Source organism: Thermobia domestica, chromosome 3, assembly GCF_964235325.1.
Source record: "Thermobia domestica chromosome 3, izTheDome1.hap1.1, whole genome shotgun sequence".
Classification (NCBI taxonomy): domain Eukaryota; kingdom Metazoa; phylum Arthropoda; class Insecta; order Zygentoma; family Lepismatidae; genus Thermobia; species Thermobia domestica.
Genome location: NC_137456.1, coordinates 78,498,044 through 78,515,800, shown reverse-complemented (window position 1 = coordinate 78,515,800; position 17,757 = coordinate 78,498,044). Strand labels below are relative to the sequence as shown.

The following is a 17,757-nucleotide window of genomic DNA, read 5'->3' as shown; positions in this document are numbered from 1 at the left end:
CTAAAACATAATTTCTATTATTTAATATTTTAATATAGACACTTATATAAACTTTAGGATGTACAAAATCCTGTATGTAAACAAACACATGTTTTCTAGGTAGACAGATTATATACTACAATCAAAATGAAAGTGACTATGTTTCTAACTTAATGACTCCTGAATCATCAGACCGACCTCCATAAAATTTTCAACATAGATGAGGTTCGGGATGATTTTTATCACTTCACTAAGAAGGTGCACCTTTAGGGAAGGGGAGAGGATAGTGTCGAATCCATAATTTTCGGGGTCGCTGAGATGAACAGTGACTCTTCCGGCCGTTTAAATCCAAATTCACACACACACACACACACACACACACACATATATATATATATATATATATATATATATATATATATATATATATGTGTGTGTGTGTGTGTGTGTGTGTAGAGAGAGAGAGAGAGACATGATCGAAAATGGCCGTCGAATCCATACTTTTCGGGGTCTCTGAGATGAACAGAAGATGCCGTTTAAATCCACAAATTCAGCCCCACTAGTACTCCTAAGGGGAGACGGGAACATGTAAAGGTAATTGAAAATTATCGACAGTAGTGTCGAATTCATAATTTTGGGGCTCTATAAGTTCATTGGTGACACTTTTGGTGCCCTTTATGTTCAAAATGAAACGTATTCTCCCCATGCAAGTTATTCGGCTAGTCTGTAATAATAACGAACGGAAGTTTCACATATTCAATCCTTTGATATATTTGTCGCTGCTTAAATTTACTCACTTGTGCGGTATGTGTGTATATGTGTAAATAAGATCATTTCCTATTCTAATACAAGAAACATAAGTACTCAATTATCTTAACTATAAACTAGTAAATACAAAACACTTTTAATTTTGAAAGCATAATATAATAAAATATTCAAAAATTTCAATTTTACCCAAATTTTCCAGTTTTTTCCAAGTTCGGTAAAACCGTAAAAAACATTTTTTACCCAAAATTTCCGTTCTTTTTTCAGGTCTTCACAACACTAGTCTGAACACACATTGCACCGAACACTCCTAACGATAGACCTCCGCAGTCGATGACCCATTTATGTGGGAATGTTAACACCACGACATCGGCAACTACGACTGAAATGAACACGTGACCATCTCCAATAGACCTTGACACAGTGGCAGAGCGTTGCATTGTCTGATGAATCCCGATACCTCCTTCATCTTGGCGATGGGAGGGTGCGAATCCGTCGTATTCCAAGGGAACACTCCTTGACACTTGTACTGCGAGACGGAGACAAGCGGGCTACGAATTAATTATTATCTGGGGAACATTCACGTGAGCATCCATGTGTCTAGTGGAGCTCGAGCAAGGCAGCTTGACGGCCGAGGCGTATCGCACACTGCTTGCAGACTACGGACACTCCTTCATGACGATCATGTTTCCCAACGGTAGTAGTATTTTTCGACAAGATAATGCACCATGTCACAAGGCCAGGAATGTGATGGGGTGGTTCTAGGAACACAGGAGCGAGTTCCAAGTGATGTGCTGGCCCCCGACTCGCCGGATCTGAACCCAATCGCACACATCTGGAATGTGATTGAACGTGACGTCACGGCACATCGCCCCCTTCCCGGAATTTACGGGAATTAGGTGACCTGTGTGTGCATATGTGGTGTCAACTCTCTCCGGCGACCTACCACGGATCATTGCGTCCATGCCAAGACACGTCACCGTTGTTATCCGTTCCAAAGGTCGACATACTGATAATTAGGTAGGTAGTCATAATGGTCTGGCTGATGTGTCCGTATATTTTAACTCGTACAATTTGTCTCGACTCGAATTCGAGTCGAGTCGAGACAGAGAGTGTCGAGTCGAGACAGAAACATATTTTCGAGTCGAGACAACATTTTCTCGAGACGAGTCGAGACAACATTTTCTCGAGACGAGTCGAGACAGGCTTAAATCTCGACTCGACTCGACTCGTGCGCATCCCTATTGATGATAAACAAGCAATATTAGATTATAAAATACCTACTGTGTATTTTCACTTGAACCTATGGTTAATTTACTTTTATTGCAAATTTCTGTCTGTAGAATCTATAGTAGTCTATTTTGAGTAGCCTCTCTATAATGTACTTACCGTCGTAATGTTGTTAGACTTCAAACTCAGGCGATTGAATTCATTAATGAATTTTGATCCTTCCAAAGGTTGAATCGAGGATATATTGTTGTGGTCGGCAACGAATACTAACACGTGTGAATAATTAGGATTCGTTGCCAATGGAGTAAGGTCACTTATCTGAAATTAAGGAACGAGAAATTAGTATTTATAATCTGATATGGAATTAAATGCATGCCTGATCTGAATATCTTAGATTGGCGTTTCTCAGACTTTCTCAAGTGGAAACCACTTTTATTTATAAGAATGTTCTACGGACCATTCTACTCATGTTCCTTCTTGTACCTTAAAGCAAATTTATCTTTAAAAAAAAAAAAAAAAATTGAGCATTATCAGGATACTTATATTTTTCAATTAGCACTATTAATTAGAACTATCTTAATTTTATATTGATATTAAAGAAGAAAATAAATATAAAAAAACAATTAATTTGGTTTCCCAAAAGTCTTCTGTATATTTACTCTGTTCGTGTGCCCCTCCGGGACACCAAAAATCGCAAGAACCACTTGATGATCAGGATGTACAGGTCCAGAAGTTAAAAAATGAGTCCGTTGATGGGGATAGTATTCAAACTCAGATAGTTTGAAAACAATAATTTCTGGTTTTAACATTTATTATTATACAGCAGAAACATAATACATAACAAGTGATTTCCTGCAATGGATTAAGAGCCCCAAGAGATCTTCCATATCCACTCTAATCTCTGCACTACAACTGGAAAATTATAGAAATCTACTACTACTTTCAGTTTCAATACTAAGAAAATATCACGTCATATACAAACCAAACTCCTTCCCGTTATGTACATGCCACTGCTACTTATTGAAAGTTATCAAGAAATACATCTACATAAACTATTAAAATTTGCATAATGTTTACCTTAATAAATAGAAAACCTGTTATCTATATAATCTATAGAAATGCCTATTTAAGATTCTCACTATAGTGTGTGATACGCAATTTACTTGAATTGTAAGTTTTTCCGTCTTTTTAAGACTAATGTTCAATATAAGAGATCACAAGGGTACACCTTAAGGACTACTTGTGGTTCGCGAATCACAGTTTGAGAAGCGCTGTCCTAGATGACAAAATACTTTGAAATGCGCAGTAAAAGTTGGAGTAAAAGTTCGTGTTTGGAAGGCTTCGTTTTGTCTAATATTCTGACTATAGGCAGTTTTATCCCACAAGCAAATATATTCGAAATCTTGTCAAAAATTAGCTTCTAATGATATCACTAGCTCTAAGTAAAATCTTCAGGAAACACTTTGCTCGTCATTCCGTTCTCAAAAACAAATTAAACTTTTTACGAAAACAACTAAAAATTTGTGGATTTCTTATGCATCAAAACTCAGATACGAAAATCATTAAGATGTTTATCATCTGTAAGTCATAGGCCAGTCATTACCATATGGTCAATGTATAACGTAGGAGCAAGCTTTTGCAATCATAGAGATATTCTGAGAAGCTAATCAAAGGAGGGCGATAGATGAAGTACGAAAATAGAATAAGCAAGTGTTATAACTGTAGGAATAATCATGGCTTCACGAGTAATGTAACTTAACGATTACGGTACCGATCCCTGAAAAATTAATAATATTTAGTTACTTACATTGTTATATGAAACATCTAAGTAAGCAGTATTTTCTGGAATATCTGGAGGTAGATGGTCGAGTCCTTGTCTGGAGCAATCAACTATGGCCATTAATTTTCCCATGTGACCCATGCCTTCCTTATAAAAGAATCGAGACTCACACTTGCATTTGAATTTGTTTTCTTCTTGTGGGCATGATTTTACAATTTCCTTTAAAAAAAAGAAAGAGAAGAAAAATATTGTCAAAAAACACTCTAAAAACGATTTTGTTAATATTATTAATTTAGCGACAACTACCTAAAGTACACCAAAAATACCAAAAAACATTGCAAAAGCAACAAAACTGTAAGCTAACCAAATGCATTGCAAAAGTAAAAAAGTATAAGCTAATTTTTCTCAATACCCCAACATTCATGTAGTATGGTTAAGACAATAGCATTGTTAATATAATAACTATATTCATATAGTTGTCCAAGTCACACTAAATCTTTAGTATTGCATAAAACTAACGAAGTGTAAGCTAACCAAAGATATTGCAAAAGTAGCAAACTGTAAGCTAACCAAACGTATTGCAAAAGTTTTTAAAAACTGTAATCCAACAACACATTTCAGGAATAGTGTACGAGACGTGAAGACACTGCCAGGAACGAACATTCATTCGGATCACAATCTACTGGTGGCGGAAGTGCAAACCTGGTAATAATCGATCAAGAAAAATCAAGAATGGAACTTAGAGCGACTACGAAATATCGATGATGATATGAAAGAAGAGATTGAAGAAAAATTCTGTGCAATGGGCGATATGGTCGACAATATAGAAAATAGTTGGGGAAAAGTTAAACAGATCCTACTTGACACACTCCACAATAACATTGGCAGGATAGAAAGAGCACCAAGAAAAATATGTATAACTGAAGCAATGCTTAAGAAGATGCACAGGAGAGCGAACATACGGACATCAAGGAATACAGAAGGTTGAATAATGAATTGAGAAGAGGAACGGACAAAGGCAAAGAAAAATACATGGAACAGACATGTGAAGAAATAATGGAACTTCAACAGCACGGCAGATATTATTTGATGTACCAGAAAGCACAAGAATTAGGAGAGAAAGCTAACAAAAGTATACGAACGTTTGGCATCGAAGATTAACAAGGTAATGTAATCACTGATCATTAAAAAATCCTTAGAATTCGGGAGGAATACATAAAAGATCTGTATGATCAGAAGAACCGTCAAACAGATATTGCGATCGAAGCAGAGGAAGAGGTGGATGATGATGAAAAAGGACCCAGTATATTGAAAAATGATGTAGACAAGCAATCACAGACATGTGAAGGAGACGACATACCAATAGATTTGCTTGGCCAAAGTATATTCTTGATGTTACAATGATTGCATTGCCCAAGGAAAACAAAGCAAAGAAGTGCAGCGATCACAGAACCATTACCCTGATTTCCCACACGGGAAAAATTATTGCACACATACTGCACAGGCGGCTGGAAAGTAAGATAGATGAGAGGATAGAAGAAGATCAATTTAGATTCCGGAAAGGAAAAGGCACCAGAGATGCTATTGGATTGAAGAATTCTTGATGTAAAGGAAGAGTTGTGTTTGTGCTTCATCGACTGGCGATAAGCTTTCGACCGAGTCAATTGGACGAAACTTCTGAAAATACTTAAAGAAATCGGAGTCAACTGGAGAGATCGACGACTCATTCAAAACCTGTACATAGGACAACGAGTGAAGTTTCGCTTGGATGAAGGAGAAATCAATAGTGTGGAGCAGGGCCTAAAATTGAGTAGAGTACTCCACACTTTGTGGAACTAAAGGAAAGGAGTGTGGAGCTATAATTCTTGAAGTGTGGAGTGGTGTTAATGTGAGTACCTTACTTTTCTCGGATTATGCATTTAAACGCGTTTAGTGTGTCAAACTAAGTCTTACTGGTTCAATACATTCATTATGCAATGGGTTACTCAATTCCATGTAACTGCCAGGATATGACACTAAGCCAGAGTTAATACGTATAGGTGTCTCCTAGATGGTAGGGAAACCATTGCCAATTTTGAGGTGAAGGAACCTTTTAACTTTATTTAGTTTTCAAACGTTTTCGGTTGCATTCATATAGTTTTAAAATATGCAACTAACTGCACGTTTATCTGTTGTTTCAATAAGACATTACACTTTTCGGATATAATGAAATATGTTGTTTTGTAGATAAAAATTACACGATCCTTTGAATCCGTTATAGAAATATGTACTACCAGAGATAACATACATCAATAACCGCCAAAAATTTAGCCGAAGCACAGCGTTACGAAAATCAGTAGAAAGAGTAATGTTTCCCAGAGTGACTTCGATAGTTACTGATAATGAAAACATGAATACAGGAGAACACAAAGGAATGTGGAAATTGTTAACTGATGAAATATTGCTTCATGTGAAACGTTGCCTCTGTTGGAACTTTGGTGTGCTGCCCATCGCATTAATTTAGCATGGAAAGATGTCACTAAAGTTTCGTCTCTCATACAAGCAGCATCTGGACTGTGTGCTTTCTATCACTCTTTAGGGCAGCGAACGAAAGGTTTAACGATGGTAGTTTCAGAAAATAAGTTAGAAGTTTTGCACTACCCAGAATATTTTGACGTCATGTGGACAGAATTTTCATTCACTACTCTCCTAAAAAAAAATTGGTATCCAAGCTGCCTTTACTTGCAAACGGAAAGCTATGGATGTAATAAAGCCAATGGTCATCTGCGTAAATGGATAGAAGTAGATCGCCTTCATCTTCTGAGTCTTGTGACAGACGCTCTATATGTTTTCAAGAACTGTCAGCAGGAGTTTGAGAGTGATGATAATGACAAATAAAAATAGAACTGTAGCACAATTGAAGAGTATGAAAGAGAAACCTCTTTTAGGCGGGTTGGAAGGAACATTTTTAAACGAACGTGTGCAAGAGAACGTCAAGGGAAAAATACAGTACTCATTACATGGTATTCAACTTCATCGCAACACACGTCGCAATAAATCCCATAACAAATATGTCAGTGAGAAAAGATATTTTACTGTAGTACGCTACGAAGTCCTGGATTCCATGATTAACTTTGTTAGTCAGCGTTTGCTGTATGAAGACAGTATTATTGCTTTGGAGCCTTTGCGTGTTTTGCAAAGAGGATGTAACTGATGATACCCTAAGAGAATGCCACACAGTTATTTGTCCTGATACAGATCTTTTGCAGTTCGCAATGCAGTATAGAGAGGCATCATCGTGCAGTATGTTGAAAGGTCTGGATGCTAAAAGTCTTCTCATGAAAATCTGTGGAAATCAGTCATTGCATGCTCTGTCAACAAGTATAGCCCGAGTTGTTGCTTCGAAACCATCTTCTTCCGATGTTGAAAGACTTATAAGTGACTACAACATATTGAAAACAGACTCTCTTTGGCTCCTACTAGTATGAAAAATTACCTTCACGTTAATATAAATATGGGTCCGTTGGAAGATTTTAGCCCAACTCCTGCTGTTATGAAATGACTGGCCAGAAAGGAAAGGCGTTTTGAAATTGGTAGGAAGTCAAAGGAACAGTCCTGATATAACAGTGTATTTGCCTCGGCAGAAAACAGACAGACAGCGTGATGATCACGGAAAAATGACAGTGAAATTCTTATGGAAGAAAAAGTGACTTTTTTCTTCCAGTGTGACTATTTTTCCTATCGGTTTGTTTCCTGTATTTTATGGTTTAATACAATACAATTAAATATGTATCCTAATGTGCCTTTAATTTTGTTTGCTCTGGATGCCAAAATTTTCCTAAATAATAATAATAATAATAATAATAATAATAATAATAATTTTTGGTCGCAGGTAAACATGATGTACTGGACAGAACACTGATTATATGTCTAAACAAATGCTGACTAAACTAGTTTTTCTATACTATATAAAATTTTTACCAGTGTGGAGCTGTGATTTCGTTGAATTTTAGGCCCTGGTGTGGAGATTGGAAGAAAAGTCAGACAAGGATGTAGTTTGTCGCACCAATTATTCAACATTTACAGTGAATGTTCAATGAAGGAAGCATTAATGGGAATTGAAAATTTCAAGATTGGAAGGCAGATCATTAACAAGATCAGGTATGCAGATGATACGGTTGTAGTAGCTAAAAACCGAAGGAGGACTACAGGAGATGATTGGCAAAATAGTTGACACTGAAAAACTGTATGGAATGGAAATTAACATCGAAAAGTCGAAAGTCATGAGAATATCCCATGGAGACACGCCCTTACGAATCAGAGTAGAACAAAGAGAACTTGAAGAGGTCGATAATTTCAAGTATCTGGGAAGTATTTTGACGAGAGACGCTTACTGCACCAAAGATATCAGGTCAAGAATTACCATAGCTAAAGAAACATTCAACAAGAAAAAATCACTCTTAACTAGCAGGCTCAATATTGGACTAAAGAAGAAGTTGGTCAAGTGCTATATATGGAGCATTGAGCTGTATAGTTGAGAGACTTGGACATTACGGAAGTTAGAGACCAAATATTTGGAGAGCTTCGAAATGTGGTGTTGGAGGAAGATGGAGAAGAAAACATGGACAGAGAGAGCAACAAACGAAGATGTTTTAAAACGGATTGGAGAGAAGATAACACTTCTAGCCACCATTCTTCGTAGAAAGGCCAATTGGATTGAGGAGAAATCGTCTTCTTCACACCGCCATAGAAGGAAAGATGGAAGGGCAGTGAGGAATAGGAAAAAGAATAACACAGCGGATCGATGATTTGAAAAATTGGAGAAAATATTGGGAGTTAAAAAAGGAAACTGAAGATCGAGAAATGTGGAAGAGACATTTCCAGGCCCAAATCTAAAATTGAAAAAGAAAAATTCTCATTAGTGCCAGGACCTGCCAAAAGGCAGGATGTTTTGCTACTACTACTACTACTACTACTACTACTACTACTACTACTACTACTAATAATAATAATAATAATAATAATAATAATAATAATAATAATAATAATAATAATAATAATAGTAATAATAATAATAATAATAATAATAATAATAATAATAATAATAATCCAACTTCATGTATTGCAAAAGTAACAAAAGTACACACTAATTTTGTAGTGCCCATTATTTAAATTCTTTGGTTAGGACAATGGCATTGCTAATATAAAGACAATTATGCGGTTCATATAATTTTCCTAACCATACCTGGAGTATTGCAAATATATCAAAACGGATTGTAAAAGTACAAAATCACAAGGTAAACACAAAATATTGCAAAAGTAACAGAAGTATAAGTTAATTTTTACAATAATCTAATTTTATATAGTATGGTTAGGACAATGACATTGAGTATATTCATATAGTTGTTCAAGCCGTACTAAATCCTGAGGTATTGCAAAAACGTATTGTAAAAGTAACAAAGTGTAACTTAACTAAACATATTACAAAAGTAACAAATTGTAAGCTAATCAAACGTATCGCAAAAGTAATAAAAGTATTAGCTAAGTTTTGTAATACTCCAATACTTACAGTAGCTAGGTGAATAATATATGGCTATTGACAAATCTGTTTCCTGGTCGCACTGATTTACCGCTTATTGAGAGTTCACAAAGTACAGTAGTGACGAGTTTGGTCAGTATATTAGATGAGTGACTACTCGCGAAAAACCACATGATGTTGGCAGTGCGGTGTTCACGGAGCTCGGGGAAGAAGAGCGACTAAAAAGATAGAAATATGCAGCAGACGCCCAGCAGGGGTGGATCCAGGACCGGCTTCTGGGGGGGACGGTGGGTTGTCATACTGCTACTTTTAAGGGCTCCAAACTTTGGGGTGTGTTTTATTTATATATATAAAATAAGAAAGATTTCTCTTCTGGTGGGGGGGGGGGGGCAAAATCATCTCCAGAACTCGTGATGTATTGACCACCCATTCCGCCATTTCAAATAAGCCGAATGGTCTATTTTACAGTATCATCAGACACTGAACCTGATATCAGTTTACAGCCGGACAATCAAATCAAAACTAAGTTATTCGGGAGAAAATTTAAACGCTTAGTTACATAGTCTGCGTGAATGCTTTAAGCGAGTCATGGTCAAACTGCGACCAGCGGTTTTCATCCAATATGCAAATAAAAATAAAAAATGAAGGATTTTTTATTCTCTTAACTCTATACGGGTAACAGGAGAGTAGCTGACCATCATAATATACCTGAATCGACACCTGACTTTTAACGTGAAAGTACTATCTTTAACCTGTTGGTAACCAAGCCATTTAGAAAAATGCAGATTTCATAGAAATACTTTCAAATATTGGTAGCTAAAGACCTATAAAGGAGACCAAGAAAGTTATGTCGCTTTTTCACCCACCACCTTCGAACATCGATATTTCACGTAAGACGTACCTGGAAGATAAAAAAAAAATAGTCCCCATCAGTATCGACGACCTTCTGCCAACGTTCTGGAAGGCCATGGGTCCATGGCGGTAGAACTTGGTGGGTCGTGAAGCGAAGAAGGTATTAAGTGCATTTTGCTCCTATACTAAGGATTTGAACTGGCGTCCTCTAAGGTGATTGTCCAAGGATAATCGGGGAGTATGGCGGATGCAATCGTGTTTCACATCCAAGGCGCGTAGAATGGTGTCCTGCGTCATCCTAGCCACGTGGGCTTAGTGTTGTCCTGTAAAGGAGGACCCCTTTGCGATTCAGAAGTGCTGGCTCCAGAGTTTTGATTTTTTCTTCAACACGGTTCAACTTCTGACAGTACACAGTTGCATCGATGCTCTGACCAGCTAGTAGCAGTTCCGATGCACGATGCCGCGAGCAATCCATCAAACACAAAGGAGAACTTTCTTTTGGTGTAGAGCTGGTTTCAGCTGATTTAGAACCATTCATGGAATTTTAACCAATTATGACAGCGCCGTGGAGCTTCGTACAAGACCCACCTATCAACATTCTCTCCAGAAATTGCTCCTTTCTCAGACGAGACAGCAAAGAAACAAAGGTGTCTGCTCGCGTTGCTTTCTGGCTCGGAGTCAAATCATGTGGAACCCATCGACCCAACTTGTAGTGCTTCTCAATTTGATGGAGGTGCTGCCGAATGGTTTCCTCAGTCACACTGAATTTTAGTCCCAGTTCCTCACATGTCTGGCTACTGTTCGCTTCAATTGCTGCCTGAAGATTTTCATTTTATACATGTGTTGGTCTTCCGGAACGTGGTGTGTCTTCGAGTGTTTCACCACCGTTCTTAAACTTGTTAAACTCCCGCTGCATTGTCTGTGTAGTCACGGCACTCTCATCAAAGGCCTGGCATATCTCCTGCTCTGCTGCAGCGGCGTTTGACCCCAGTTTGAACTCGTACAGCATACACGCCCTTCCGGCCCGTAGCCAGCCCAAAAATGTAGGGGGGCCCGGCTGAAGTTAGGTGGGGCCCGATCCAACCATATTATAGTTCATTTGCAAGCCTACCGTGAAATTTTAGGGGGCAGCAAAAATTTAGGGGACGCCTGACGCCCTTATGACGCTCTGTGGACATTCCATGTTCACTCTGTCCTTTCGCAAGTTCACGGTGTAACTAAACTGCCACAACCAGGTAGTATGTTTGATATACCCACACCAACAACTGACCTTCGCCTTACTCCATTCGCATTCAACTCACGATGTGAGGGCCAATTGGAAAGAGACCTCCAAGTATGATTCTTGATTTTGTACTGGCCCGCAGTGCATTATTAATTGGATATCGCTAATCAGGAAATTAGGAATTTGCTCAGCTTTGCATCACAGTATATCTTACAACTCCGTCTTTTGTCCACCAAAGTAACTTAACATAAACTAGGGAGTTCCTTCGTGGCTAAGCGGTTAGCATACGCGCCTTTGGCGTGGGAGACAAGGCTTTGATTTCCGCCGGGAGCTCATGTGGTTCGGATTCCACGTCAATCAGTAGGTCCCGTCTCATATAGCCTCGCTGCTGAACGGAACGTTAAACTCAAACTTAACTCAACTCAACCTAACATAAACTAATCTAGATTCAAGGAGCAAATAATTTTGTGATAATGCCAGTTAATTTAACTTACACAAGGATGTATACTCTTAATACAGACTTGAAAAAGAAAAGTGGAATGACTAACCTCATTCTGTAGAACAGCAAACACGTGATGACTATCTTTTTCGTACCAAGCTTTTTGGTACCTTGTGCATATTGTAGAATTTCGATTTCTATATTGGATTTGTTCTCCCAATGTCAACACTAAGTCCCACGTTTTGGCACAGTCCAATCCATTGTTTTCTGTTAATAATAAGAATCAAAGATTTAAAAAGAAAATTAAATTAATTGTTTATTCTGTTTCAAGCATATTGAAGAATTATTCAGACTCACGTGTTGAACAGCACAGTGCACTGAAGAAATTAGTAAATAGATGAAACGGTGAATTACCATGTACTTGTGATAACTTTATACAGTAGATTAAGTTCTTGAATTAAATTTGTCATTTATAAAATAATTGACCTTGTTCAAACTCTTTCGCTGAGTTCAGTTAACGGAAATAGATCTGACAATAAATGTATTATAACTAAAGACCAGATGTTTAGGCATTAAAGTCTTGGAAAATAGGCAGGCAAATAGGCACTTAAAATTTAAAAATAGGTAGTAAAATAGGCACTAAAATATAACTAGAAATACTGAAGATAAATACTCAATACAATTAAAAAATAAATTCAAGTCATAGATAATGTTCAAAGAATATAGAAACATACCTGTTTGTTAATATCTTCTTTTACTTTATATACAAAAACGGAGCTTTACATGTATTTCATGTATATTTGGTAAATACATTCTCTACAGCACTTTATCATTACACATAACAGTCCAAATTTTATAAACTTTATCAGTACAGACAGAAGTCCAAAATTTACTCCACTTTAACAGTACACATAGCTTGTCCAAAAGTTTTACGGCATCTTATTACTACAAACAACACATATTTCTCGGAAGAGACAAGATGCTTTCTTCAATACTAAATTATATATTTTTCTCAATAAAATCCTACTTTAAGAAAATGCATAGAATAGGCAACATTAGGCACTATAGCAATTATTTAGGCAGAAACGGGCGAAATAGGCAAGATAAAATTGGCTTAAATTGAAACTGTAACCCTCCCCCCAATAAACTTTAAAACGTTATTTTTGATATCTTTAATATTAAAGAATAGACGTTTTGACTAACATTTGGTCTCTAATTATAACTTATAAAAATGGAAAAAAAAAAGATCTTGTTTGTGATCATAGGTAAAACGGCTGAAAAGTTTGAAATTAATTTTTGGATGTAGTTATTACCATGGTCGCCCAAAAGGGAAGGGCAGGGTGCCCCTCGGCTCAAGAAAATGTACACGTAATAAATTATAGCAAACCACGTTATATTAAATACCAGGTATAATATAGTAACCATGGAGATGGGTCCCTCTCTAGAAATTTTTTTCGGGCGCCCCTGGTTATCACCACAGAGTTACTAAACTAACCACTAGAATAACAATTAGTAGACCCCTACTGCAAAACGCGTTACCCTTTCAACTGTACTGCTCTATGGCAATAGCGCGCTTATATGCCACAACGTTATAAATGGCGTTTGTTTGGAGTTAGAAAATCCCAATTTCTTGGATGGTTTCTAGGTGCAGAGCTCTAAAAGAGAAAATGATACACCGTTTCACGCTTAAGTTATACATATCTTTAAATATAGAAAAAAAATATGCGCCTTATGCAGAGTCATTTTGAAGTATGATTAGCATCATACTAAATGCTTGACTACTGCAGGAAACATATGGTAGTCGAACTATTTAGTGTGGCACTAATCACGCGTCAGAACGATTCTGCATAAGGCCCTATATGTCTGCGAAAGAGTTTTAATGCTTAAAATCAAGATAATTGTCGTGGTCAACTTACTGGTTTCTCAATAGGGGCCTTGCTCAATTGCTGAAGAAGCTAAAGTTCGTATTATTTTAATCATATATGAGAAGTTTTTAATTCTCCAGAAAACTTAAAAGCAATCGGTAACTTAAATACCGAAGATTAATGACCTGTATATATATGTATATGTATTTCCAATTGATTGATTGATTAATTGGACTTCAACTTTTTCGGCACCGAGGTTATATGAGACGGGACCAACTGCTAAAAGTGGTATCCGAGCTAATACTCGAATTTTTATTCTACCAAGGATTGAACTCATAATCAAACGCAAAGCTCCGTAGCTATATGGTTAGCCTACGCATCTTTGATGCGGAAGTCCCGGGTTCAATTCCTGGTGGAGCTCATGTGGTTCGGAACCCATGTTAATCTCCAGGCCCAATCATGTTACACTTCTTATGCTTCTGGTCTGTTATAATAATAAAATAATGCTGCTTATATCTAAACAGAAAATTACATATGAAATTTAGTGTGTTTTATACTAGGAGAATAGATTTTATTAACACGTTGTATTTATATATAGCAAGTATTTTACTTTAAAGCACTCTCTGAAGCATTCAATGCGGCTCAATGAGAGACCAGATATATAATATCACACGCCAAACAGCCTGTTTTTGTTGTCATGACATAAACAGCGCGTTTTTGTGCTGTTTGAACCTTTGTATCGTCGTAACTAAGAAATCTTTTCCTGAGATTTTTTTTTTTTTTGGTATGTGCTATATGCAACACTAGTTCTACACGAAGTTGTGCAAGTTCCTGATCTGAACTCTGGACCTTCTTGATGATTGGCCAGATGACAAACGCAGATGACATACTCATCAGCTTTGATGTGGTTTCTCTCTTTACGAGTGTACCACTAGAAGAATCTATTAAACTCCTGGAATCGCACTTCAGCAAGGATATAGTACATCTCTTCAGACACACCCTAACGTCTACCTACTTCAGTTACCAAGACAATTTCTATGAACAAAGCGATGGTGTGGCAATGGGCTCTCCTCTCTCTCCAGTAATAGCGAACTTCTATATGGAGCATTTTGAACACAAAGCGCTAGAAACAGCAACATACAAACCTAAAGTATTATTTAAAATTTTATGTTTTAAAGTGGGCATTTTCTGTAATTCCTTTCTTCACATTAAAAGTGATGTTGCTTGTTGTTTGTGATCTCATAACAGAAACGGTTGAACAATTTGAAATGGATTTTGGAACGAAGTTCATATTTACCTCAAGCTGTTGTTTTTTTAAATGTAATTTTAATTGAAGGAAATATCCTAGGGAAGAGAGGAGGCTCAAATATTTTCTATAAGATTGTTGCACCAGAGATCAAATCAAGAACTCCTACAGTCAATGAGTCATTCAACAAGAAAAGATCACTCTTTACTAGCAGACTTAATCAGGGGCGGATCCAGGGCGGACTTCGGGGGGGGTTGTAATACTGCTATTTGGAGCTACTTTTAAGAGCTCCAAACTTTGAGATGGGTTTTATTTATATATAAAATAACAAAGTTCCCTCTTCTTGGGGGGGGCGATTGCCCCGATCGTCCTCCCTTGGATCCGCCCCTGGACTTAATATTGGACTAAAAAAGAAGTTGGTCAAATGCTATATATGGAGTATTGGACTGTATGGTTCAAAGACTTCGACATTACGTAAGTTAGGGAAGAAATATTTAGAGAATTTATAAATGTAGTGTTGGAGGAAGATAGAGAAGATAAAATGGATAGAAAGAGAGTAACATACGAAGATGTTTTAGACTGGATAGGAGAGAAGAGGACGCTTTTAGCCAATATCCTTCGAAGGAAAGCCAAATGGATAGGACACATCTTACGAAGAAACTGTATTCTTCATACCGCCATAGAAGGAAAGATGGAAGGAAAGCGAGGAATAAAAAGAACAACAACTGATCGATGATTTGAAGAAAATATTGGGAGTTAAAAGACGAAACTGAAGATCGAGAAACGTGGAAGAAACATTTCTAGGCCTATAACTTGTAAAATAATAATAATAAAATAAAACTCATTAGTCCAGGATCTGCTAAAAGTCAGAATAAATAATAATAATAATAATAATAATAATAATAATAATAATAATAATAATAATAATAATAATAATAATAATAATGATAATAATAATAATAATAATAATAATAATAATAATAATAATAATAATAATAATAATCCAATTTTCCCCCTGGAAAGAACATGCATACGGGTATTTCAACTAGTACATACACGTTTTCAAACTTATTTATTATCAAAAGTATTTGTGACGAATTCAATTTTAAAAACTCATTGTTAATAGACCGTGTCCGTACAAATACTGTTTTGCATAGCGGTTCCATACAATATATTCCTGTCTAGATATCACAATATTTCATATTAGAAAAAAAAAAGACCGAGACACTTACCTGAAATATCTAATACAAAACTGCTATTTCTTGCATTCATTTCTAGAGAGGTTAAGTTATTTCGAGAGAGATCAAGAATTTGTAAGTTATTCAACTTATTCAATGTTTCACTTTCAATTGTCTCCAACGCATTATCAGATAAATTAAGACATGTTAAAGAAGTATCAACAGGAAATTGCCCCACAACATCCTTTAATAATTTACTTTCAGTCACTGCTAAAGACTTTAGAAACTTCCAATTGTCTGAAGTAGCATTTAACACTTCGATTTCCCAGTCAATAATATGAAGATTTTTGGCATTTTGAAGCTTCCGAGAGCAAATTTCGAGATCCGTGTCGTTCTGTAGATGGCAGCACAGTAAAGAATCTTTATCTATTTCAGCACATTTACACTCCGTCGTGCTGGTCCTGTTAGGACATCTGCTGTTCGATAGATGGAAGCACTGTTCACTGGTAATGTCTTCGAATGATGCTGAAGGAAGTAGGAGCGACAAAATGCAGAATGTTATTGGTGATAAAAACTTTGGCTTCCGGCCGAATGGTAGTGACATCTGTAAAAGAAGAAGAAAAAAACCAATCGAAGATTAGTTCATATTTTGCAGATTTTCTGTTTTAAATTCAAGTTGGATCAAATAAATATAATAGAACACTTAATTATAGCGTAATATATGATTAATTATTTAGTCAGTTTTTTTAAATACTGTACCCAAAATTTACACGAATAACTCCATTTATATTCGCAATAAAAATTATTTTTTTAAAACTTTTAATTTCAGAGTGGAAACCGTATTTTAGTATTTAACCTATTATGACTATTCTGGCTAAAGAAGACGGATAATTAATGTAGGTGAATTATTATGAAATAACTGGAATAAAAGCCACGGACACAATTCTCTCCACCATAAACTCGCGTGGCCGAAGTTCCAACCAGGAATCTCACATCCGCTCTAGCATTGAGCACCGTACCCTCTTAGTCCCAGTTTGTTTCTCATCATCGTAAGAATTCTGCCTACCCTTAAATTGATATTTCATGCACTATTTCCCCCACCAAATCCGTAACAGTCGCTAACTTCAACAAACGCTTTAACACATCATGAGTTTTCTTTAAAAATAATAATGTTTAAATGTTTATTAGGGACAAACAGCTACAGCCACAAAGTGCCCCCAAGAAAGATTATACAAATATAGGGCGCTTATATTTAATCATAACATAAAAATGAAACATGCAGAAAACATGCAATGGGTATTACATATAAACATACAATGAAAATCATAATGAAAAAACAAATAAACATAATTATCATCCCAAGTACATCTCAAACAAAGTACACCCAGTCATGAGACTAAAATAATAACATATTGATATGATTATACAATAGGGAAAAAGTATATAACATATTAAAAGGAACATACATATAATCATAAAGTTACAAATGAAAATACATGAAAATCATCAAAGAATATAAGCATAATTTTCAAATCAATTAACACCTTAATTAAAATACACTCACTCAAAAGACAAAGGATACAAAATAAGCATATGACATGTAAAACTCATAACCAAGATAAAAAAAAAAAGAAAAAAAGAAGTGTAGTATCCAAAAAAGAAGCAAGGATAAAAGTGAAAAAG

General features: G+C 36.2%; 1 protein-coding gene across 1 annotated transcript in view; it reads right to left on the bottom strand.

Annotated features, from left to right (window-relative positions):
- The window catches only part of hfw (leucine-rich repeat domain-containing protein hfw), a 47,423-nt gene extending 30,710 nt beyond the window's left edge, over positions 1-16,713 (bottom strand). The window contains exons 1-4 of the mRNA XM_081751154.1: positions 16,129-16,713; positions 11,895-12,052; positions 3,782-3,973; positions 2,134-2,292 (exon numbers count right to left, since the gene is read on the bottom strand). Coding sequence (XP_081607280.1) covers positions 2,134-2,292; positions 3,782-3,973; positions 11,895-12,052; positions 16,129-16,678 — 1,059 coding nt within the window. The 5' untranslated portion in view covers positions 16,679-16,713. The remainder of the gene's footprint in view (positions 1-2,133; positions 2,293-3,781; positions 3,974-11,894; positions 12,053-16,128) is intronic.
- Positions 16,714-17,757: the final 1,044 nt, after the last annotated feature.